This window comes from Apium graveolens, chromosome 5 (genome assembly GCF_009905375.1).
Source record: "Apium graveolens cultivar Ventura chromosome 5, ASM990537v1, whole genome shotgun sequence".
NCBI lineage: Eukaryota > Viridiplantae > Streptophyta > Magnoliopsida > Apiales > Apiaceae > Apium > Apium graveolens.
Genome location: NC_133651.1, coordinates 294,963,464 through 294,990,219, shown reverse-complemented (window position 1 = coordinate 294,990,219; position 26,756 = coordinate 294,963,464). Strand labels below are relative to the sequence as shown.

At 34.6% G+C, this 26,756-nt stretch overlaps 2 protein-coding genes and 1 non-coding gene across 23 annotated transcripts; 1 reads left to right on the top strand and 2 right to left on the bottom strand.

Moving 5' to 3' along the window:
• Nucleotides 1–805: 805 nt before the first annotated feature.
• On the bottom strand, nucleotides 806–2,407 carry LOC141659174 (CASP-like protein 1). Its single transcript, XM_074465942.1, has 3 exons — nucleotides 1,859–2,407; nucleotides 1,214–1,340; nucleotides 806–1,116 (listed from the first exon to the last, which is right to left on the bottom strand). Exons 1-3 carry the CDS (start codon nucleotides 2,098–2,100, stop codon nucleotides 892–894), a joined length of 594 nt encoding a protein of 197 aa, XP_074322043.1. The 5' UTR covers nucleotides 2,101–2,407; the 3' UTR covers nucleotides 806–891.
• Nucleotides 2,408–8,411: 6,004 nt separating this feature from the next.
• Nucleotides 8,412–19,926, top strand: LOC141659173 (uncharacterized). Of its 21 annotated transcripts, none has more exons than XM_074465938.1 (9): nucleotides 8,416–9,017; nucleotides 9,099–9,142; nucleotides 9,242–9,323; nucleotides 9,518–9,588; nucleotides 9,672–9,776; nucleotides 11,000–11,103; nucleotides 12,613–12,733; nucleotides 15,678–15,766; nucleotides 19,400–19,926. In XM_074465938.1, exons 1-6 carry the CDS (start codon nucleotides 8,993–8,995, stop codon nucleotides 11,054–11,056), a joined length of 384 nt encoding a protein of 127 aa, XP_074322039.1. In that variant the 5' UTR covers nucleotides 8,416–8,992; the 3' UTR covers nucleotides 11,057–11,103; nucleotides 12,613–12,733; nucleotides 15,678–15,766; nucleotides 19,400–19,926. The 21 variants fall into 21 exon arrangements, 7 of the variants coding, with proteins under 7 accessions (XP_074322040.1, XP_074322035.1, XP_074322041.1 ...); XM_074465937.1 differs by lacking the exon at nucleotides 19,400–19,926 and adding an exon at nucleotides 16,689–18,825; XM_074465939.1 differs by lacking the exons at nucleotides 11,000–11,103; nucleotides 19,400–19,926 and adding an exon at nucleotides 16,689–18,828 and having other exon boundaries at nucleotides 8,412–9,017.
• Nucleotides 19,927–21,390: 1,464 nt separating this feature from the next.
• On the bottom strand, nucleotides 21,391–21,501 carry LOC141662418 (small nucleolar RNA R71). Its single transcript, XR_012550536.1, has one exon. It is a non-coding gene; the product is annotated as a small nucleolar RNA R71 (small nucleolar RNA).
• Between the last annotated feature and the right edge of the window lie 5,255 nt (nucleotides 21,502–26,756).

The following is a 26,756-nucleotide window of genomic DNA, read 5'->3' as shown; positions in this document are numbered from 1 at the left end:
ACTTGTATGTTTATTATTGTTGTTTTGGAAACCATGTTTGGATAAGGGGCAGGCCTGTTTACGTGGAGCGCTGGCAATTCGTTCGTTTCGTATACTTTCGTGACGTGTACTTTCGTGTCATGAATGCTCAACTCAAATCCGAACCGTTAAGAATTCGTTTCGTTTCGTTTCGCGTTCGTGTACCTTCATTTCGTGTACGTTTTGTGTCGTGTTTCTTGTAATTTAAAATTGATAATAAAAATAAAGATAAATAAAATATATATTTAAATATTAAGTTTTTATTAGTCGAATCGTAAGTTAATAAGTTATAAAGACTCAAGTTTATTCAGTTTTTATGAAATTTAAATTTGAATCTATTTTATGTACATATTATATGTAAAATATTATTATAAGATATATGTATTCATATAATTTTGATAAATTAATTTAAATATTGATTTATTTCGTGTACTTTCGTTTCGTGTCGTGTATCCAAGTGTAATCCAAAAACCGACACTAAATTCATCCATGTACTTTCGTGTTCGCGTAACAAAAATGTCAAATCAAACTCATTATTTTCGTGTCATTTTTGTGTAGTGTACGAAATTGGCGGCTATATTTACGTGTCTATCAAGGAATGGGATATTTTTTACAAATAAGGGAGTTGTGAACTAGGCACATGCAATTCCGGTTGATAGAAATTACTAGAAAATATATGTGACTTCTCTTTGTTAGGTCCTAGTTTTTCTAGTTTTTCTTTTCTCTTGCTCTCGTGGAAGAAATTACTTAACTATTTACGTATCCGCAAGGCAAAAAAAATTGCAAGTTTATGTTTATCAAAGATTGTTCAACAGTAAGGGTTCGTGTAAAAATAATACAGATAGAAAAATAAAATGGCTGACAAATCGTAGTCTAGTTGGGAATTTTGCGATTCATGGTGAAAACAGAGTGCAGAATCAACAAAATGAGAAGAGTGGCAGCAAACAATGAAACTAGAATGGCGCCTGCTGTGTGTTGGCAGAATGTGTCATATATGTTACAGATTTTGTTCCAACGTGAATGAGAATTTCCTCGAAGTCCAATGTAAGCAACTCCTCCTGCAGTTCCTGATGCTGCTGCTACAATTGCCAACATCACCTGCATTTGTTTTACACGAACTCCTTAATTTTGAAACGATATGCAAGATTATGGACACAATTATGAATTACAGGTTTGAGAATGAAGGCAGGCTTACCACATCCATGGCAACAATATAGAATGCCAGTATTTTGCTGTAGCCTGGCTTTGACAACACTGAGATGCTCAACAAAGTTGTTATGATGCTGTAAAGACCAGCCGTGGAGAGTGCTGCTACAAAGTATCTGCAGTTTTTCACAGATACTTAATTAGTAGAGATGTTTATAATATCATGTAGACGCGATGTAGTGTTTTATAAATTACGAAATGTTTGTTGCATGTCATTGTTCTGTGCATATAGGATTTAGTATTTAGTAGGTGGAAAATCAATCAAATTTCGTATTATCTCGTAATCAAAGACAAATATTAGTGCATGAGTAGTTAGAACTAGACTAAAATAAAATTCACATTTTGTGCTAACTAAGTGGACTATGACCAAGCTGATCCCAGAAGGTGCTCTGATACTAACCTTATTGTAGCTATCTAATTGTCATAAAGGATCTTTTAAAGGACAAGAGTACCTTAAAGATAAACTTAAAAGGGTAAACAAGTCTAGATTTTAAACTCTGCGACAATCTGTTAGACTAGATTATATACGGAACTTTTTTTGTAACTCAAGTAACACCTTACGATTTTAGATGATCCTGTTACTGAGCGGATGTGCATGTGTGTGTTATGTGCAAAAGCATGCAATGCGACTTACACAAATGCAGGTGTGTCAGTAAATCTGCTAGTATTCGGCACCATCCCGAACGGCGGAAATGGAACCAACTCCTTTTGTTTGCTTGTAACCATGACAACCACGGCTGTTAACGACGTCAGAAACAATAACACCCTCAACACCACCTCCACCACCGCCGATTGCTTGCTGGTGGTGACGGTGGCTCGAGTAGGCGAGTTCTTGTACTCTGATGGTGCAACAGTACTTGTCATAGAGGATGCCATAATAACAAATATGAAGGTTACTGAAAAAAGAGGTCAAGAGAGGTGTTGGTAATAGATATGTGTGTAAGGGATGGGTTATAAACTTATGATTGGGTTTGTGATTTCAAGTGTTGAAACAATTCACTTATAGGCATCGTGGAGAATGGGGATATGAATGTACGGCCGCCTAGACCCGCTGATTAATAAACAACTAACATCACACGCTATATAATTTTAATTTGAATACAGCGTGTGTACATATTTATTAGTGTTGCTACCAACTTGAGTTGCAACTATCCAAAGAGATTCATGTTGTCACACTTCCTATTTTTGTGGGTGTTAAAATGGGATGTTCCTGCCAAATTGTAGTTTCTAATTTTGTTATAAGCGATATATTAAAGTATTAATAAAACAATTATATATATGAAACGTGGCCTGATGATGTGTCCCTTCTATCATCCCAAAGATCAGGTATTAATTTATTTTAGTGCACCATTGCGGGACACGGATCGGTTAAATAATAAAGTGCTGCTCCCACTCTTCCCTCATCATTAATTATCTTAATTATACATAACATAGATATCGTGCATGATCCAATGAAAAATTATACTTGGTAACAGATTTTGGGAGATATTTTTATGTCACAGTTCAATATATAGAGGGGTCGTTTCCTTCGTGATTAATGAGTTTACTAAACAAAAATTTGAAAACTTAATCGTTTATATTATTAATATTTTAACTAGTCGGTAACCCGTGCTAAGCACGAGTCCGAAATTAAAAATAATAGAATCACATTATTATTAATATAAAATTTAAACTCATAATCCGTGTAAAATACATATATAAATCTAATATATAAAATATTGTTAAAATATGTAGTTAAAAAAATCGAATTTATGGGCAACTCTAAAATTTCACCGTATAGTTTTAGTTATGTATGCACCTAATTATTTACTTATATAAATCTGACATTTTAACTTACTAATACGATTATTTTAAAGTAATTTGACGCTTGGATGTTGAGTAACAAATAAAAAATGTAGGGAAATAAAATTTAAACAGAGTAAAAGTTATTTTTTGTCAGTTGAGATTCTATTATATAAAATTTTAAAAATATTTGTATAATTTTCTAGTGAGTACCAAAGATTTAGTAACTAAACATGGTTTTTTATTAGTATAAATAGTTGATAACTCGTGCGGAACACGGGTCTGAGGTTAAAAATATCGAATTAATATTTGTAGAGAATTATTCATAATCGGTACGAAACATGAATTAAAATTAATACATTAATATCAATATTAAATTGGTACTTGCAAAAAATATTTATGTGGTTAAAAAGAATCGAATCAGTTATAAAATGTTTCACTATAATTTTAGTTTTGCATTATTTTACTTGATATAGAAATCTAACATATTAGTTTTATTTTTGTGAAACGAATTGTATCTCTATCTTATGAACCAAATATCTGTTCTTTAGATAATTTAATATTAATTAATATAATTTGATAATCATCTTATAATTAGCCTTTTCAATATAGTTTATTTAATATTACTTAATTATCGTTAAAAATTAATTTACAAATTAAAAGTAAATAGATGTTATTAAACTTAATTTAATATTACTTAATATAACTTAAATACAACCCATAAATTTGTTACTGTTAAAATATATTTTCTAATTTGAAGTAAATAAACATTGTGGTGGACAGTAACATACAATTGTTAAATCAATAATTTTCAATTTAAAAGTTAATAAATGTTACTAAAGTCATTTGCTATTATTTAATTATTTTTAAAATAATACTATAAAAAATAAAGTTTACAGAGAATATAAGTCAATTCGTGTTAATAGTTTACTTTGTAGTTAGTAGTTTTTCAAAATAAAAGTAAATATTATATAAATAAATAAAGTTTACCGAGATTATAAGTCAATTTGTGTCGGTAGTTTACTTAGTAGTTTGTAATTTTTCTAAAATTGAAAATAAATATAAGTTATTTTACTAAATTTAACGTAACTTAATAAATTTTTAATATAATTTACAAATCGCTTAAAAAATATTTTTATTTTATAAAATAAATAGACGATTGGATGAACACTAACTAAAAAGAAAATAAAATTGACAAAGAATGGAAGTCGATTTGCGTTAAAAATAAAGTTTATTGAGAATAGAAGTCAACTTATGTCAGGTAAGTACCAAAATTTAGTACTTTGGTACTTTTAACACCAAATTAGACATGATTTCGCTTATTAATAAAGAGTTAATAAATTTTTAATATAATTTACAAATCGTTTAAAAAATATTTTTATTTTATAAAGTAAATAGACGCTTGGATGAACACTAACTAAAAATAAAATAAAATTGACAAAGAATAGAAGTCGATGTGCGTTAAAAACAAAGTTTATTGAGAAAAGAAGTCAAGTTATGTCAGGTAAGTACCAAAATTTGGTACTTTGGTACTTTTAACTCCAAATTATAAATGGTTTCGCTTATTAATAAAGAGAAATTTGGTACTTCAATACTTTTAGCACCAAATTATACATGGTTTCGCTTATTAATAAAGAGTTAATAAATTTTTAATATAATTTACAAATCGTTTAAAATTATTTTTATTTGATAAAGTAAATAGACGATTGGATGAATACTAACTAAAATGAAAATAAAATTGACAAAAAATAGAAGTCGATTTGAGTTAAAAACAAAATTTATTAAGAATAGATGTTAAATTATGTCATATAAGTACCAAAATTTGATATTTTAATACTTTTAACATCAAGTTATACATGATTTCGCTTAATAAAGAATATATATTAATAATTTTTTTTATAAAAAAGGATACCTTATCTTGTCACGGGGATAAATCATCTCCTTCTCATCTCTTAAAATTTTATATCATTTTAATTCCCATTTATTCCATTCTTACTTTTTATTACAATTCCCAATTATGATTGCCCGCGTCAAATTAAAACTCTCTCCCAAAGAGTGCATACTTGCTTGATGTACATAATAATTGTAGATGCAGGAGTATAACATCTACTTGAATGCACGGGACTTTAAAATTGCAACGTGGTCATCTAGTGATCACAAATTTGGAAATATGACAACAACATAAAGATAATTAATTGATCAAACAAAGTTGAAAGTTGGGCGTTGTATGGTAGTGGTTTTTCAAAGGATTATCAATATATTGCGTCCACACACATATAACTTCGGATTACTGTTAAAAAAAATGCTGCTGAAAAAAGTGCTGTTATAAAAATCAGATGACTGTTTGGTAATTTTTTTGATACGTATATGTGTTGATGCAAAAAATTAAAAATAATGATGCTTTTGGTAAGGTTTGATGGTGAAATCAGCATCTGCTTCCCGCAACAGCTGAAAAGCAGCTTTTTTCTAAAAGTATGGGGGGACTTGCTTTCTCTTACAGCGGCTTTCAGGCCAAAAGCACTTTTCCGAAAAACAGTTTTTAAATTTTACCAAACAGTTTTTTAACTGCTTTTCAACAAAAAACTGTTATTGCTGTCTGCAACAGCAATACCAAACATACCCTAAATAATATACTTATTGGATAAATACGAAGTTCTAGTCAAATCAATCGCCAGATATTGTGTACACATTCAAGTTTTGGTTGAGACATATGTACACCAAATCAAACTTTAATCATCAATATTGGCGGTCGGTTAGAAACTTGCATATTTATATTTATTTATACAAGGGTTACTCAAATAAAAATCAACTTATAATAAAAACTAGAAACCTATAATCCAATCCAAAAAAGAGCAAGAGGTCGGTCCAGTTACATAATTTTCTCCTACCACTCGACTCTTTCTCTTTATTACTCGATGCTCGATTCCCTGATATACATATATATTATTAACTATGTGGAAAAACCGCGCTTCGTGCGGTTGATGAAAAAAAATTATAAGTATAATTCAAATATCATGCTCAATAGTTAATTAATAAATTATTTTCTAATATATATCATATATATCATAAGAGTTCAATTTGTTAAGTATATAATATAATTATTATTCATCAACCTCAACATATGTTTATCGATAAAATTTTAAATTACACATTTGCGATCAATTGTCTTCGCAAATTATATTTTGTTATACTTAATGTCACTGATAAATATTTTTGAAATTTAATTTTCCCAATATTCAATTTTAGAGGTCATTTTATTTTAGAAAATACATGTTATAATGCTCGTAAATAAGGAAATTGAAATATGGAAGAATTATAACAAAATTCAAATAATCTTATATTTACGATGCTCTCAAATTTATCATTACTAAAGTGTATTATTATTTTTCCGCATATATCATAGTAGTCTCCTTTCCTCTTTCTCCCATTCTACAATATAATTTTATTAATTTTGTAAAATTATATGTATACATGTATAGCCGTCAAAGGGAAGAGTAGTAATATCTTTTTTAAAAAGGTAATAATAATAATATAGGCTAATCACTTAAGAATATTTACACCGTAACTTTTTCTTTAAATATTCTTAGAATCATAATTAATATCTTCGGTAGAATCATAACATTTTTCAATGTTTTATAGAATCAAGCGCTGGGCAGAAAACATAATTTATTTTTATATTTTAATTAAAATTGCAATCTAGGATTTTTCATGAATTAAGATTAATACATTAAAATATGAAGAAAAAAAGTGATAAATGTCCTTTTTACCTCGATCCGAGAATGGCATATCAGAGTCATGTTTTGTTCTATTATAGCTAACAATACACTGAGACTTGGATTGATCTGAAATAGAATGTCAATTTGAGTAAACATTAGCAAAATTAGCACGGTGAAAACTGCATAATGATGATAGAATGATCATGTGTAAAAGCATGTTAAAGACATAAAATAGAAACTTGACATTAGAATGTGATGACAAAGAAAGCCCTTATATACATTAAGCAATGGTTCTACCAACCTTAGCAACAAATAGCATGATTAATTGTTACTATATAGTGAGAAGAGCCCATCTCAGCGATCATAATGAACCTACCTTTTGTTAGCCTTCTACATCTCATTATAGAGATTATTGAGCTGGAGGTAGTATTCGACAATCAAAAATATCCAATATCGCAAAAAAATTATAATGAGATGTAATATCCATCATTAAACACCTACACGAAATAAAAACATTACAGAAAATATAAATTTATATTCGCTCATAGGTAGGTGATTTAAATCTAGAACAAAAGCATAAGATGACAAAAGGTGACCATTTTAGTAGAGATTCAATCTTTATATGGAAATTGACTGATAGCTAAAATAGAAATTGCAATGCAACAAACAAATAATACGTGATGAAAGTGCAAATGCAATGTTAAGGTGAAGTAGTATGCAGGTGAAACAACATGCTCATGTAGCTGAAGTTTCATTCCTATTTTCAGCAGTATCTTGATAACAGACGATGACTTACTTTTCTTATAGATTTCTGAAATACTAACATCATCGGAACTGCTATGTTACAACCTATTTTCACCTAGATGATGTCTACGGCTATATATAATAAATATTTTTTTCTTAAGGATTTTAGCCTGTAGAGGCTTTCAGAACCTTGCCTCCAACGACGATTAAGTTGTATGTAGTTATAGTAGGAAGTGACATGGCGATGGTGAACACATATATACAACCTAAATGAATTTGTAAGGTCAAGAGTTTATGTTGAGTAATTAGTAATAAAACAAAAAGTCTTCGGTTAAGAAATGCATGAGACAAAAGTGATGAAACATAGGAGGGAGAAATTAAGAAAATAACTAAATTGTGAGAAATTTAGAAAAATTGGCTTGAAGCATTCGACTACGCCATGTCAGTTAGGCGAGATTTTCCTTTATATAAATATATGAATAGTGTTCATCATCACCACAAATAACAATCTTATTAATTTTAATCTACACCACCTCTGTTCATCATGATCTCTGTAAATCTCCACCATCTCATCTCCGATCTAATTTTAATAACCATCAAAATCATCATAGTAGCAAACTAATATATGGTGTCTCACCATTACAATCACTTCCGATCACCAAAAATAACTCATGGTCGTTGTTAGAGTCTCCAACTACACCAGCCACGACAATTGTATAAAATATATGAAATACCAATTTTATAAGAAAAATCTATCTATATGTTATTTATTTATTAATTTATTAATTAATATTAATAATAGCCCGAGATGGGGCAAACTAAGATTAAAAAATCTGAGACAATTTATTCGCAAAAAATTGTGAGACATTTTATTCTGCATCAAAAGACAGTTTTGCCCTTTTTAAAGTTGTGTCAGCCTCCTGGCCTACCTGGAGCGAAAAGACACCGGTTTCACCACTGAAGGGATACATACCAGAACAACAAATCTCAACCCTCTCTACAACCCGCCCTATCTTAAGATCCGCGGGTATATTATCAGCTAATTATAATAGATTATCAAGTGATTTCATAACTAGAATTTGAACATTAAGATTCCGTAATCAAGATTTATAAATATTTTATTGATGATTAATCTTGAGAACTTTTATTCAATGTTGAAAGATAATTTTGCCCATTTCCAGTAGAACACTTCACAATCTAAATGCACTCCCTGCACTGACGGCGATTTTATGTTCAGAATTTGGCAAAGGTGGGTTGGATGATTAATATGCGTAGCATAGCTTGATTATTTTTCTGTGGTTTGAGAAATATAGTTTAGGGATTGATGGTTCTATGTGGCCTTATGGCTGAGCAATTGAATTCCGCAATTTTTCCAGGTGATCTCAGCCACTTTTTCTTCTTGTATCCTTTAGTTTAGCCGTATAATTGTGTGATATTTGTGGCTTGCATGATTTCCTGTATTTAGGGCTTTCAGAATCCACTTGAACTTGAGTCTTTAGTTGATAATAAACCATTGTCTTGGTGAAATGACCACCGAACCCCCTGATGCAGGTACTACATTTGCTTTAATTCCACATAAAACCTCAACACAAGATAGCCTCCGTTGATCAAAGTTTTGTATATGTATATTAGGTTGTACTGCTCGTATGTCGCATTTGTCTTTGAGGATGTTCAAGGTTTTATCCAAAAAATTATAATGTGATCACATTCCAAATCAAATTATGAGTTGTGTTAAAATTTCATGTCTTTATACAGTCTCAATAATTTCATGGTAGGTACCACTTGTCGATGGTATTTCTATAGTAAGTATGGGCTCTTCGGAGGGATCTTATTTGTACAAATCGGTTACCATTGCAAGTAGGCAAAATGTTCAAAAGGTTTTATGTTTTGGCATCTTATATTTATCTATAATCTATAATCTATAATATTATTAATAGCCCAACATGGACCAATAATGAGACATTTTATTCCTTTATAAATTCAGGATACATTCTAATCATTGTGAAAAGACTCAAATAACCTCTACATTATAATTTGTTTTGTTTTGTCAGAACTCGGAACTCAGAACCCTTGCCTCATTTTTGGCTTGTGTCCGCAATTGAAATTGGGGGTTGTGTTTCAGGTGACCCGGTGTGGTTTGTATTACAGAGTGCCTTTGATGGTCTTTATCATTGTGTTAATGTATGGACCCAATTTAAAATTTAGGTAATTTGTGTGCTTCTTAAATCGGGGTTCTTCTTTCGGCATCGCGGTTCAGAGATCAGGGAAATATCAGGTGGTCTGCATATGGGTCGTCGGCCGGGCGTCGTGGTATGTCTAATGACTTATGAATACTATAGTTGTGATGTGTGCCACCACTTTATTTATAAAGCATCAAAAATACAAACACACATGTTGTATAAATATAAAGTAACATATATATCTTCTTGGCATATATAACGGCTTGTACCATGAAATGCTCACCTCCATAGCATGCTTCAACTAGATTGCACCCACTGCTGCACTCTGCAAATCATACTTGTATGGTACGTAGTTGAAACATGTTAAAAAAGCGACTAAAATTAACTAAAATGCGCACACCATATTATCATAGAGAACTGCTGCAATTTTATGTATATCGTCAACAACATAAGTTATAATTTTAGTCGTGAATGGTATAATAAACAAAAAATATTGTGGGTCTGATAGGTGAAATATTGAAATATTGGAAAAGGGAAGTAGTATTAATTTCACTCGATGCAATCAGTAGTGGCGCTCATTATACTTTTCTTGAGGTGTGTATATTCTGAAAAGGAAGTGGTGGAGCCATACAAAGACTTTAGGGGGAGCCAAAATACATGATATGCTAAATAAACAGAATTTGAAATAACAAATAGAAAAACTAAAAGCAAACAAAATACAAGGGACAGTTTATTTAAACAAATTGAGAGTCCAGTTTATATGCCTAATGCTCTAAATTTTTTCATCTTCTAACTTGTGGATACTAATATTATTTAATATAATACTAAAATGAATAATAATAAAGGAAAAGAAAATTGAAGGCAGACTTATAGAAATCATGGTGATTATGAAAAGAGGTTAAAAAGTAGGTATACTTATGGTCGCTGGTAGTTAGTTGGCCTAGGCTGCTAAACTAGGAAAAAAACTCGCGTTTTTGGAACATCACATAAATGATCTTGATTTGATTTAACAAATTTTTCTTATTGCTCTATTAATCAGATTTCCTAGCTACAAAAATAAGTATCAATAGTTGGATCTATGATCTAGCATACACATGATCGTTGTATTTATCTATTTATAAATATAGGATACAAAACTATTTATTTATGACATTAGAAGAAGCTTCTTGAGAAGGAAACAGGTCCTTTCAGGAGATTGTCCGCTATAATTTTATGCGGATAGGTAAAAATTATAGAAAGGGTGAATTAAGCGCGGATAGAAGACGCGATTCCCTCGATTTCACAAAAAAATAGACTTAGATCTTTTGGCGGAAAATTACGACGATGGTAAGAACAATAACTTGTATGTTTCAGGTTATCGGGAGAGATTTATCTAGCTTCCTGGTTGGGACCATTTGCAATGATAATTGAAGCTTTAGGGAATAAGGATTGAAAGTACTATTTCCCGCATTTGTCAGGTCAGTTTTTACTGTAAGTATTCAGGCTTCCACTTGGTCAAATTAGGCATATATCCGTGTAAGAAGTTTGTTTAGTGAGACTCTGTGATCTGAGGTATCTATAACAGAATGGGTGCTGCTATATATATAGTTATCGTTTGTTTTCACATGGCCAGGTGACATGGCTACACCTGCCAAGAAAAGAGGTCTTCCGCCTCTCAGCATCCCCATCTTTGTTGCAGCGTAAAACCCCCAAAATTAATAGCCCTGCATGTAGGACACGTGGTTTTTTTTGTTGGGAGAAGGGATCTGCTAATACTCTATTATGTTTGGGATTGCAGAGTATACCATACAAATGGAAACAATCTGAATGAAATCTTAAATCTTCTTCAGTAAATGAATATAAGAATGCAGTGTATATGACACAATAAAAAAACTTAAATTCACTAAAATAACACATTCTAGACACAACTAGATTTAAGCAAAAAATAAACCAGCCTATGCTATTAACTATCTCCACAGAGCTCTAAAATTTGTAGCAATATTTAATAAGAAAGTGTCACACAATAAATATAGATAATATGTAAATATGAAAAGTCTGAAAGAGTAGCTTCGTACTTAGAAAGTTAGACCGTAATACCTATCAGTTTGAGCCCTATATGCTAAAAAATAATGAACACAATCACAAACAAAAAATTTATTTAGGACTCAAAAACTTTAAGTGACACCAAAGTAGAATACAGTGATAGTTATTATACATACTAGCCTCATCATCCAAGATGAAGTGGCGTAGTTTGAAATAAAGTGTTAGGCGTTGTGATGTTTCCTACACTATATTTACAAAACTTACAACTCTTCATAGATTCGTTTTGTTTCCACTGGATTATGATATGTTCATTGTTTTACCTATACAATTAAATATCTATTATAATCTACGCGACTAAGTAGAGCATTGAGGTGGTTATTCTATGATGACATTAGTTGATAGTAGATTCAATCAGTAATGATCATATGACTTCAATGTGAGTTAATGTTACTACAACATGAATGTTGTCGTATGGTCTAACTTTGTGATATTGACAATTGTATTGGCTTTACAATAGAGGTTAATATGCCTCGTGGGCTTAATTTGAGTAAAAGACTAGAGCTAAACCAAGTTCATTTTTAAGGTGGAAGTTTTTTTTTGATTATTGGCTCAAAATCAGGTTTGTGCTTTTATCAGGCCAAATATGAGGCTCCTAGCTTCAGGTTATAATATGAGAATTTACTTCAAAATTAATTTTCTTTAATATCATGTACAATATTATAGTGCAACTTTAGGCAAAGTTAAAGCTTAAGCTGATAAGAATTTGTAACATGTACTTCATGATAATAGTTTCTATGAATCTAGGCTTGATACTTGAATGCATTATATGTTATCAACAAAGCTACCACATAGATACATGTTTCATGACATAGAATAAGACCGCTGGGTACTTTATTTTCTGATCGATAATTTACAGATATTCTAATTATGTGTGCACATGATAGATAAAGATGGGGTTGCTCCGACAAGGAAGAGGGGCGCCCTCCAGTTCTGGTGACTGAGGAGGTTTTGGAGCTCATAATATTTATCAAGGCAAAGGTTTAATACTTTCCGGTCAAAAGTAAGGTATAGCTATAATGTTCTGGTATATATTATCATTGATGCGCCATACCATTATTCAAATATTTGGGTGCCCATTGTATGCTTTTATAATATATATCATGTGCTTATGTATACGGTAGATTTCATGCTCATTAATGTCATAACACTTACAAAATGTGATGGTCTTAATGTTTGCCAAGAGGAACGGGTGGGTCAGCACGTCGCGTAAGCTCAATGTCAATAGCTCCTTGAATTTGTCACTTCAATTTAAATTCATGTTTCACGTCCCCTATTGATTATTGGTTTCCAAACATATTTTGATGCTATATGTGTCTGAAACTAGGGTAAGTAACTTTGAGAAAAAATGGCAGACCTATCAAGTCTACCAAGTCCTGCAGTCCTCGCATCATGTCACCAATATAAGGAACACCCGGAAGTGTTCACTTATAATACCCCATTTACTATGGGTTGCTGACCGGGACTTTGTCTTACCAACATCGTTTATTCTATCAGATGATGGTGTGACAGCCTGTCATACAGTTTTAGGATTTTGCTCTTTTTTAGGGCCACGTACTTAGCTTTGCTACATATAACCAGTGTATGTGTCTACGTAGTTAAATATTTTCTGCAATATCTTTGACACCATGGTTCTTTACAATAGAAATTTCCTCAGGTGGAGCCTCGAAAAAAGGGTCAAATCTGTTTTATCTACCGATTAAAAAAAAAGCTTCTCACTTGTATTTGGAGTGGATGTAGTATCATGTCCGGTTAAATCTGTTTCATTCACCAATTCAAAAAAAAGCTTCCCACTTGCATTTGGAGTGGATGTAGTATCATGTCCTAAGAGCGGAATCCCCAAAGAGATCCCTCCTCAAGATAAGCAGACTAACAAGGTATTGGTGAAACCAATTGGCGGAAACATCTCTGCAAAGAAATAAGCAAATATATCTCTAAGAGGGTTAACATCTCAAAATAGGGGTGATGATTCATCCAATTTAGGTCTAGAAAACCATGGCCTTGGATCTTTCTTGCTATTATCGGAAAGCTCTTCAATTTGCTCTTCGAGCAGCAAAATCATTTGAAAATTGTGAAGATAGTAAACCCTTCTTAGATGTAGTCATGTGTCTACACGTGACTACTGCAATATACTATAGCTTGGGTCAATACAGTGAGGCTATTCCTTTTCTTGATCATTCCATCGATATTCATGTTACTGAAAAAGGTCAAGATCATGCTCTTGCTATATATTATGGTCACATGCAACTTGGTGATACTTATGCCATAGTAGGCCAATTTGAGAATTTGATATTGTGTTATACGATGGGTTTGGAAGTCCAGATACAAGTTATGGGAGATAAAGATCCAAGAGTTGGTGAGACTTGCAGTACTTGGCTGAAGCTCATGTTCAAGCATTGCGATTTGACGAGGCCGAGAAGCTTTGTCAAATGGAAATAGATATACACAAAGTTAATGGTTCACCTGCTTCTATTTAAGAGGCAACTGATAAAAGGCTTATGGTTCTTATATGTGAAACTAAGGGAGACTACGAGGGTGCTCTTGGGCATCTGATTCTTGCTAGCATGGCCATGTCGGCGAATGGCCAAGAAAAGGATATTGTATCTAATGATTTAAGCATTGGATTTTTACTTATCGTTTTGTAGGTATGACGAGGCTATATTTTCTTATCAAAAGGTTGTCACGAATTTCCAGTCTATCCAAGGAGAAAACCGTCAGACTGCTGTTGCAGTTTTTCTACGTCTGCTGACCTGCATAACAAGACGGGAAAAATTAAAGGATTCAAAACCCTACTATGAGAATGCCCCTCAAATCTATGATAAACCCTTACCCGGAAGTCCACTACAAATTGAAAGTGCTCTAGTTTTTCTACGTCTGCTGACCTGCATAACAAGACGGGAAAAATTAAAGGATTCAAAACCCTACTATGAGAATGCCCCTCAAATCTATGATAAACCCTTACCCGGAAGTCCACTACAAATTGAAAGTGCTCTAACTGTTGTTTCTGCAATACATGAGTCGGTGAATGAGCTTGATCAGGCTCTTAAGCTACTCAAGAAGGCATTGAAGATGTACAATGATGTCCGTGGTCAGCAAAATACAATTGCAAGGTACCTTTGGTAAAACTTAATCCACCGAAAATATCGGATCAAGGTATCAATTGTTTATTGATTTATGCAAAAAATGTATTCTCTTTCCTTGCTAACATCTTCCACCTGGTGACCTTTTAGCGGTTAGGGAGTTCAGTTGTTGGCATTCAATCATCTACACATTCAAAATTTAGGCTTAATATAGTGGCAATGTCACTAGCTTTGTATAATGGAAATGTGACAGGATTGAGAGGTTGTTTAAGTGATCATGGTATTATTCATTTTCATACAGATTATTATATTTTGGAATTGAATTGGAAGTCCCTAAGGTTACAAAATCTTAACATGTCAATATCGTGGGCAACACAATTCTGCATCTTTGTTTTTTTAATGTTCATACAAAAATAGTAAATATCTTATGCTATGATTATTTGTTATAGCATCTCGTGTGCATTTTCCCCGGGCTATGATGCAATCCTGCAGCCTATAAATCTAGTTTAGATTTAGGTCTTCATTCATGTTCACAACAGGTATGTAGACATTTAATAATGGGGCCATTATATGGTGTACGTTTAATAATCAGGGTATTATTCACTTGCACACAAATTGTACTCTTAGGAATGAATTATAAGTTCTTGAGCTTTAGATAATGTAACATGAGAAGAAATATAGATGCGTGGCATATAACTAAAAATGGAATAATCACAAATTATTAATTCATGAATAAGTAATTACTGGCAAAAACGAGAGAATACACTTGATTTTGGAAGTTTTGTTTGATATACACAAAACACGTTATAGTTTTTGTTTTGGTTTGATAATAAGGTGCACAAAATGTTTTATTTTTTATTTGCGTCTTGTAGTCGTTGGTGGGGATGTTCAGACAAGAAAGAGAGGATGTCTTTCAATTACCGTGAAAGTGGTTTTGGAGCAGAGAAGATTACCAAGCTTGGTGAGAATATTACTTAACATTACATAATCTGCTTTGCAAATTTTAAATACACTTCTCATGTGGTAGTTAAGGCAACCGAGTTATCACTTTATCATCATAGCGATCAAAGTTATCGACTCTAGTGGCACAAGGTTTTTTTTATCTATTTTTATATCTGTACCAGCCATGAAATTGCTACTTAGAACACTAATAACAAGCTTAGCTTGGCTCAAATTTGACTACCAGATTTAACATCAGGGGAAGGATAATTGTTATAGGAGAGGTTTAGGGAATAAACAATATTGGCATACCAAACTTTACTAAATAGACACGCGCACCAAATTTTGGGAATGCACTTAGAATTATCTTATATTCTCGCTGAAGTCTTTCTAGTACATCTTTTATACAATTCCCCGTACTGCATATAATATTACAGTATACTATTATATTTAAATCTCACCTAGACATGACCATATGGTCTACTGCTTGGACATTTTATGAACAGTGTACACATTACGACATACAAATATCGTGCATCAATAAACTTAATCAGTCATTCTTTCCCAACTCGGAGAGACCAGAGTCATGCAAGGGTTCCAAGGGTAACCATCAATAATGTACTTGACGTGTAGCTTCAGTATATGCAGTCGACCAACTACTAGAAGATTCAGACTCATCAGAGCCACTTTAACTGCTACATAACGTTAAAATTATCGTTAGAAAATGATCCGTGCCTTACACGGGTTTTCATGCTAGTTACTATTATATACTATAAAAAATCACTAATTTGTACTACAAATATCACTAATATATATTTAATAAATCACTAATTTACATTATTGTAATTTAGTGATTTATGCCTTTTAATCAATATTCAGAACTGTATTTATAAAATAATGAAAAAAACTCATTATAATTGTGGGTATCTACTACAAATTTGTAGGCGTTGATGGTGGTGATGCGTAAATGTTGTCAGAATTTGAGCAAGCAACGTTGGTGATGAGAAATAGGGGGTCCAATGAAATTGGAGATTGATTAGGTTGTTTTAAAGATAGTGATGGAGATGGAAGCGATTATTAATGGTGTTTGACGGAGACGGAGGTGGTGATTAACGGAGATGAAGGTGAAGGTCAATATGCCAGATACATGGCTATGTATGTAATATCTAGGTATGGGTGGATAATGTTATTAGATAGAGTGATGAGTTGAATATAGACTACGGGACAAAATTATAATATGTGGTCCAAATTTATTTAAGTTAGAAATACTAATGGTTGATCTTAGTTTCTAGTTTAAAATTAGTTTCTAGTTTAAAATTAGTTTCTATTTGATCATCTCCCTATTTATATAAATAAAAAATATTTACGAAATAACAAACATGTAACTGTTACGACATGCATCAATTACAAGTAGAGCTGGCCAAATGTGCGGGTTTGAACCGCACATTCGGGACCGGTTCGTACGGAAACCCGTAATTATTCGGCCCGAACCGGGCCGGTTCAAACCCGCACAATTTGTTAAATCAATCGAGCCAGTTACGAATGTAATACTGGAGAACCGGGACCGGGACCGGCTCGCACTAACCCGTCCACACGAAACCCGGGCGAGTTGCACGTGGTTACAGACCCGCACAGGCTCGCGGGTGTGCGGGCTTGAATCTCAATTCCGCACATTTTTTTAATTCTGTTGATAATCTTGTGGCAAAGTCTTACATTTTTTTATTAAAGCATATTAATTGATATGTATGTTAATTTGTATTTAAGTATGACAACCACTTTTGTATTTGGTGATACAAGTATTGCAGAGTTTACTGTACATAAGACAACATATATTTCTCCTGTATTTGTTCATTTGACACCTGTCCCAGCTTTCCTCTGGTGTCACTCCAATAAGCCTCTAGAATTTACACAAACAACACGTGTCAACCTCACAAACAACATTTGCATGCAAACTTAATACATGGGTCCATGACTCACAAACAGATTATTTAAACCCGGAGCCCGAACCCTTCAACCCGCGGCCCGCACAGCTCGCTCACGAGCTCAGTGTCGGGTACGAGTTTGCTTCTGTCGATTCAAGCCCGGTCCGGCCCGATTCGTTTAATTAACGTGCAGGTTCAGTGTTTGTTATTTTCGGGTCCAACCCGCTTCCGACCCGGCCCGGACCGCACGGCCCGCACTGTTGGCCACCTCTAATTACAAGCTTGTGCATGTCCGTTGTATCGTCAGTTCACTTTGCTTGAACTAGAAATGTGTGTGATTTTTGGGCGGTTTTAAGAGCTGGGCACAGAATTTCAGTTCCGAACCAGTAGACCGACTGTTTGAGCTGCATACGCAGCGCATTGAGGCATGGGGGACGGATTATGAACAATTCGGGTTAGGGCGTTGAACAGTCCACAAATAGATGAAAATCGAATTCTTTAACCATTTTTGGTGACTCTAATCTTTGAGAATATAACAAATGAAGAAAATTATAAGTACATTAAAATTTTAGAATCAAGTTCAACTACAACTAATTCTAATAAACTGTAATTGTACAAATATTTTTTAAAATTAAATAGTGTCCATGTTAATTTCCCCCACATTTTGTAAGTCACTAATCTACTAAAATTTGTAATTATCATTTAAAAGTACAAAAATAGCTAACGTCCCAATAGGGGATTAAGTAGAAATTATGTGCCCGTTTGGAAAATATTAAAATAGGTAACGTATGAATTAAAATGAATAAGTGACTTGTAAGTGATAAATGAATAAATACTTATATGTTGGGAATTGATTTGTCACGTGGTCAAACATTGTAACAGTAAGACCATCTCCGACGCTCCTCACCTGTTAGCAATAACATTTACGCGACAATGAAATATACATAATATGTAAAATTTTGGTCACTCCAACGGATGCTCCTGTTAGGTATAATTTTAGATTACGTAAATAGGGCACGCTACATTTGTTGACTCTGCTCCCATCATCGACAATAACCCATGTCATTTTTCTTCTTAAAATTTCTTGTAAACCTAACATAATGTGTTCTTTTTTATTTTTTAAAAATGTAAAATATCACTTCAAAATTATTTAATTGTTAAGAAAAGTTTTAAATCTGATATATTACCATGTTTTAATTATATATTTTAGAATTTATATAAGTAATATTTGTTAATTTTATTTTTTCTATTTTTAAATATGTTACATATTTATAATTGTAATATTTTTTTAATTATAATATTTACTTAAAATATTTACATAGATATGAAAATATAAAAATATTTTTATTGAATATCTTTTTATTAAATACATGTTCTATTTTCAATTGTATTGATTAAAACTAACTTAAATTTATTTTAATTGTATGTTTAAAATAAATAAAAAAATATTTTAAATATAGCTAATGATTATAGCTAACACCACAACAACACAAATCCTTACAGTTTCAATAAAATTTTAGATAATGACTTTTTAGCTAACAGGTTTACATGTTACCCTTGGAGATGCTCTAAGGCTAAGCTTTAGGTGTAGAATTGTTACCATGTGAATAATTACAAGTCCCTATTGAGTGACATTTATGTCACTTTATAACGCTCTGTAAAGCTTTGAATTAGTGTTTTGTACTCAAGTTATTGGTGTTTTTAACGTGTTATGTAGTGTTTTTGCATTTCAGGCATTTAATAGGAATACAGGTGAATTGGCATTGTTTTGATGCTAATATGGTGTTAGGATGGTGCCTAGAATAAAAGCTCGTGAAAAGACCGACTCAAATCAGCAAGAAAAGAAGAAAATATAAATTTTTCCAGAGAGCCAGCGCGCCCGCGCTGTAGTAGCGCAGGCCGCGCCAGGAGTACAGAAATGCAGCGCGCCCGCGCTGGTGAAGCGCGCGGCCGCGTCGGGTCGAATTTCAGGAATCCTGTTTCTACTCTGATCTTGGTCCAGAAGACTTCTAATCTGCATGGGCTGCTATATATATACATAACTTAAGGTCGTTTTTCGTAACAAGACATATCAGAGCTTAAGGAGAAGGCGTAAGAAGACCGTAGAGCACAATTCAACCAAGGCGAAGAGGATCTAGTTTATTCTTGTGATTCTTTGTTTTAAGTTGTAACTTTGGATGCTAGTTTTCTTGCTTGTGAACCTATACTCTTGTTTCATACTTGGTTTATTATTTATTCAGTATAAAGACTACATTTATTATACCATACTTTCATCAGAACCCACGTTGATGATGAATCCGATTATGGACTAATCATTATCGTGGGGTACTAACGGATTTATTTATGGATTTCTTTAGCTAATTTGTTTCGATGCCTTAGTATGTGGTGATTGTATGATATCCTAGTATTGGTTGTGCTTATTCGTCTTATGAGCATCGCGAACTTATAAGATAGTGTGTTAATCTCTAATGAAGCGAAAGTGAATTTAGGGGTTTAGAACTTGCCATGCTAGCATAGGTTCATATATTTGATATGCATAATTCGTAGGTAATTTTAACCATCTTACTTGCCCTATGTAACCATGATATATGACTTGTGCATTAAACCTCTATGTTGTCAAATTCTGTAGACATATAGGGTCTCAATATAATTGGTGTCTATTCATCTTCTATCTCTTTTATGGATATTTGGTAGTATGGTATTCGTATAACGAACGTTGGCGTTTATCAGTTTCGTGTTATCTGATTAGTTTCATCACCATTACATGTTAAGGTTAACAATGAAAAGGCTATTGAATGAAATATTTAATGAAGTTAGAATCTCATGTTTGTGTCATATAGTATTCAACTCTTTTGATTCTCTTAGTTAATATTCTTTAGTATAATCTCTTAGTAAATCGTAGTTATAAACAATCCCAATTTGTTAATTGTCTTAGCATTGAATAATAACAATAACATTGTTGCATAAGTACATTGATTAAAATTAACCTAAACCAGTCTCTGTGGGAACGAACTAGAATTAATTCTATATTACTTGTGATCGCGTATACTTGCGTGAATATTAGCGCGTGTTCTAGCCCTAACAAGTTTTTGGCGTCGCTGCCGGGGCTCGGTGTTAATTTTTAGTTTATGTGTTTGTCATCGGTGTTTGTTAAAGTTCAGTGACTCAGAAATTTTACTTGTTTCATTGTCGTGTTTCAAGTACTCTAGCGAGCAAGTATGCATACGCCTTCTCAGACTCGTAAGAGAACACTGGATCAAGCTGAGGAAGAAGTTGTAGTAGCTAAGGTAGTTGTTGAAAAAGCAGAAGAGAAAGTTGAAGAATAAGTTGTTATTGCAATGGGTGAACCAGCAACGAATCCAAAGGCTTTGATGGATTACTCTCAGCCGAAGATCGATGATATTTAGTCTAGCATTGTCAGACCAGCCATCACGGCTTACACTTTTGAAATCAAGGCTAGCACGATTCAGATGATACATAATTCAGTTCAGTTTGGGGGTTCTCCTATAGAAGATCCGAACATGCACATCAGAGATTTCATCGAGATCTGCGACACCTTCAAGTTCAATAGAGTTTCTGAAGATGCTATTAAGCTAAGGCTTTTCCCATTTTCTCTGAGGGATAAGGCTAAGAGCTGGTTACATTCTCTACCACCAGGCTCTATAACCAAATAGGAAGAACTCGCTCAAAAGTTCCTTACTAAGTTATTTCATATGGCGAAGACAGCTGCAATTCGGAATGCTCTTACTCAATTTGCACAGCAGTCTGGAGAATCTTTGTGAGAGGCTTGGGAGCAGTATAAGGAGATGCTTAGAAAGTGTCCTCACCATGGGATGCCTGACTGGATGATCATTAACTGCTTCTATAATGGATTCGGTGTTACTTCTAGACCCATGTTTGATGCAGTATCAGGAGGAGCCTTGTAGGCTAAAAGCTACGATGAAGTTTACGAATTGATTGAACTGATGGTTGCTAATGAATACCAGAATCCTTCTCAGAGACTAACTCAAGGCAAGGTAGTAGAAATTCTGGAAGTGGATGCAACTACTGCTATAGCTGCTCAGCTTAAGGCTTTGACGATGAAGGTGGATTCGTTGGCTAATTATGGAGTTAATCAGATCACTAGTGTCTGTGAGCTTTGTGTTGGTGCCCATGAGACTGATCAGTGTGCTATTTCTAGTGAATCAGCTTAGTTCGTGAGCAACTTTCAGATGTCGCAGTAGCCAGTTCCAGCCACTTATCATCCTAACAACCGCAACCATCCTAACTTCAGTTGGAGCAATTCTCAGAATGCGGTTCAACAGCCTTATCATCACTATCCAGCGAAGCAGAACAACCCTTCTGGTTTTCACCAACCGCAATATGCACCAAGGAAGCAACTCCAGCTGCAGCAGTCTAATGAAAAATCTGAATTGGAGGAGCTGAGGCTCATGTGCAAGAGCCAAGCAGTTTCCATCAAGACCTTGGAGAATCAAATTGGGCAGATTATCAATGCCTTGTTGAATTGTCAACCTGGGACACTTCCTAGTGATACTGAAGTCCCAGGAAAGAAGGAAGTTAAAGAGCAAGTTAAGGCAATCACATTGAGGTCTGGGAAGGTTGCAAATACTGAAAAATCTCAAGTTTCGGAAGAGGAAGCTTTGGCTGAGAAAGAAGTGCAGATGGAAGCAGAAGTGGAACCAAGGAAGACTACTGTGGAACACACTCCTCCTGAGGGTAATACAGGGGAGAAACAGATCTATCCTCCACCTCCCTTTCCTATGAGGCTGCAGAAGAAGAAGCTGGATAAGCAGTTTAAAAAGTTTCTAGAGGTGTTCAAGAAACATCATATCAATATACCTTTCGCTGAAGCTCTTGAACAGATGCCTAGTTAGAAGAAGTTTATGAAAGGTATACTCTCTCGAAAAGTGAAGTTTGATGACTTAGAGACTGTTACTCTCACGGAGGAATGCAGTGCTGTGCTGCAATAGAAGTTGCCTCCGAAGCTTAAAGATCCTGGAAGCTTCACTATTCCTTGCACTATCGGAAACTTGTAGTTCGACAAGTATTTGTGTGATTTGGGAGCTAGCATCAATCTGATGCCTTTGTCTGTTTCCAAGAAGTTGGATTTACCTGATCCAAAGCCTACTTATATGTCCTTGCAGTTGGTTGATTGCTCTATTATATATCCACGTGGCATTGTGGAGGATGTATTGGTCGAGGTGGACAAACAAATCTTTCCTGCTGATTTTGTAATTCTTTATTTCGAGGAGGATAAGAAAATTCCCATAATCTTGGGAAGACCTTTCTTGGCTACTGGCCGAACCTTGATTGATGTGCAGAAGGGTAAGCTCACCATGCGAGTGCTGGATCAGGATGTAACTTTTAATGTGTTCAATGTCATGAAATTCCCTACAGAAAACGAGGATTGCTTAAAGGTGGAGTTGGTCGGTTCTGTGGTAACTTCGGAACTTGATCAATTGCTAAGGTCTGATGCCTTAGAAAAGACCTTGTTAGGGAATTCAGATAGTGAAGATGACGAAAGTAATGAGCAATTGCAATATTTAAATGCTTTTCCCTGGAAGCGGAAGATGGATATGCCTTTTAAATCTCTTGGAATGGAGGAGCTGAACAAATCTCCAAAGCGCCTCAAGCCATCTATTGAGGAAGCTCCTATACTTGAGCTTAAACCATTACCTGAACACTTAAGGTATGCTTTTTTAGGTGATGCATCTACTTTGCCTGTGATTATTGCATCTGACCTTTCAGGTAGTGATTAGGAAAAGCTCTTAAGAATTCTAAGAGAGTTCAAATCGGCAATTGGATGGACTATAGCAGATATCAAGGGAATCAGCCCTTCTTATTGTATGCATAAAATTCTGCTAGAGGAAGGTAGCAAGCCTACTGTTGAGCAACATAGAAGGCTTAATCCGATAATGAAAGAGGTTGTGAAGAAGGAAATTCTCAAGTGGCTAGATGCAGGGATCATCTATCCCATTTCTGACAGTTCTTGGGTGAGTCCAGTTCAGTGTGTACCAAAGAAAGGAGGTATCACCGTTATTGTAAATGAGAAGAATGAGCTCATTCCTACGCGAACAGTCACGGGGTGGAGAGTTTGCATGGATTACCAGAAGCTGAACAAGGCCACAAGAAATGGTCACTTCCCTCTTCCTTTTATTGATCAGATGCTCGATAGGTTGGCTGGGCATGATTACTACTGTCTTCTGGATGGCTATTCGGGTTATAATCGGATTTGTATCGCTCTAGAGGATCAGGATAAGACTACTTTCACTTGTCCATTTGATACTTTTGCCTTCCGAAGGGTTTCTTTTGGTTTGTGTGGTGCACCTGCCACATTTCAGAGATGCATGATGACTATTTTCTCTGACATGATTGGTCAGAATGTGGAGGTGTTTATGGATGATTTTCTTTGTGTTTGGTGATTCTTTTGATGAGTGCTTGCAGAATCTTGGCACAGTTCTTAAAAGGTGTGTTGAGACCAATCTAGTTCTCAAATGGGAAAAATGTCACTTTATGGTGCAACAGGGCATTATTCTTGGTCACAAGGTCTCTAGCAAAGGTCTTGAGGTGGACAACGCTAAGGTGGGGGTCATTGAAAATCTTCCTCCACCAATTTCTGTTAAAGGAGTTCGCAGCTTTCTTGGTCATACGGGTTTCTATAGGCGGTTCTTTAAGGACCTCTCTAAAATTTCTAAACCCTTGTGCAATCTTTTAGATAAGGATGTCCCTTTCAAGTTTTATGACGAGTGCCTAGCTGCTTTTGAGTTCTTGAAGAAGAGCTTAATTACGGCACATGTCATAACTGCACCTGATTGGAATGAACCTTTTGAGATGATGTGCAATGCAAGTGACTATGTAGTTGGAGCAGTTCTTGGGCAGAGAAAAAACAACATATTTCATGTGGTCTACTATGCTAGTAAGACCCTCAATGGTGCTCAACTAAATTACACTACTACTGAGAAAGAACTCTTGGCCATTGTCTACGGTTTTGAGAAGTTTCGATCTTATTTGCTTGGGACGAAGATGACAGTTTTCACTGATCATGTTGCTATTCGATATCTCGTCTCGAAGAAGGACTCGAAGCCTAGATTGATTTGATGGGTTCTTTTGCTTCAGGAATTTGAATTAGAGATCAAAGACGGAAAGGGTACTAATAATCAAGTCGCTGATCATCTCTCTCGTTTGGAAGATTCAAGTGCAACTTCACAGGATAAGACATTGATAAATTAGTCTTTTCCCGATGAGCAGCTGTTTGGAGTGTAAGAGGAAGAACCGTGGTTTGCAGACAATGTGAACTACCTTGTGAGTAATATCATGCCTCCAAACTTGTCTTATGCTCAAAAGAAGAAGTTTCTTCATGAGGTGAAGTGGTACATATGGGATGAGCCATATTTTTTTAGGCAAGGAGCTGTCCAAATCATCAGGAGATGTATTTCGTACAGCGAAACGGGGGGATCTTGCGAGACTGTCATTCGACTGCTTATGGAGGCCACTATGGTGGAGAGAAGACAACAGCTCGTGTCCTTCAGCGGGATTCTTCTGGCCTATTTTGTTTAAGGATGTGCATCAGTTTGTTTTAAAGTATGATCAATGCCAACGTGTGGGTAATATGTCCAAGAGGGATGAGATGCCTCTTAATGTGCTTCTCGAGGTTGAGGTCTTCGATGTTTTGGGAATTGACTTCATGGGGTCATTTGTCTCATCTTGTAATAATCAGTATATCTTGTTGGCAGTTGATTATGTGTCAAAATGGGTTGAAGTTAAGGCTTTACCGATAAATGATACAAAGGTAGTGATTAATTTTCTGCATAAGCAGATATTCACACGATTTGGGACTCCGAGACTCATAATCAGTGACGAGGGATCGCATTTCCGCAATCGCAAGTTCACTGCCATGATGCAAAGATATAATATGAATCATCGCATCACTACAGCCTAACATCCTCAGACTAATGGTCAAGCTGAGGTGTCTAACAGAGAGGTCAAGCGTATTTTGGAGAAAGTGATGTGTCCATCAAGGAATGACTGGTCTTTAAAGCTTGACGAAGTTGTTTGGGCATATAGAACAACTTATAAAACTCAGCTAGGTATGTATCCATTTCAGTTGGTTTATGCTAAGGGTTGTTACTTCCATGTGGAGCTTGAGCATAAAGCTTATTGGGCTTTGAAGAAGTTGAACCTTGATTTGGATGCGGCTGGTAAGAAAAGAATGCTTCAATTGAATGAACTCGATGAATTTCGACTTCAGGCGTATGAGAATAACAAAATGTATAAGGAAAAAGTCAAGAGGTGGCACGATAGGGTCTAGTGCTCAAATCATTTGTGCTGGGGCAACAAATTCTTTTTTTCAACTCTCGTCTCCGTCTTTTTCCTGGAAAATTAAAGTCGAGATGGTATGGGCCTTTCATAATCAAAATTGTGTTTCCACATGGAGCTGTGGAGATTTTTGAGAATGATCCAGACCAAGCGTTCAAAGTAAATGGTCAGAGGTTGAAGCACTACTATGGGAATACGGAAAACTGTGAGGTGGTTAGTGTCGTTCTATTGTCTACTTAATCTCGAGATTCTACGTCAAGCTAACGACGTAAAGCAAGCGCTTCTTGGGAGGCAACCCAAGTTTGTTGTATAGTAGTTGATAGAGGATGAAGAAAGAAAGGAGAAAAACACAAAAAAAATAAAAAAAATCAGAAAAATTCAGTGCCAACTATAGTAGCACGGCGCGCCCGCGCTGAGAAGCGGGGCGACCGCAGTGAAAAGTCAGTAGCACGGCGCGCCCGCGCTGCCCCAAGTCACTGTTTGCGAAAAAAATATAAGTCAGAATAAAGAGAAATTCGGGGATTTTAATACAAAATAAATTCTCACCCAAATTTTACTCACCCACATCCCAAATTTCCCTCTTCAAATCAAACCCATTATTCCCATTATTCCCATGATCAATTCCCTCTCCTTTTCCATACCCAATTTTATTCCTAAACTCCTATATATACATACAATTATATACAAACTTCTCCATCACTTCTCAAACTCTCAAACACACAAATCTCTTTTCCAAACTTCTATTCTCTTAAACTTATTCAATCTCAATGGCAC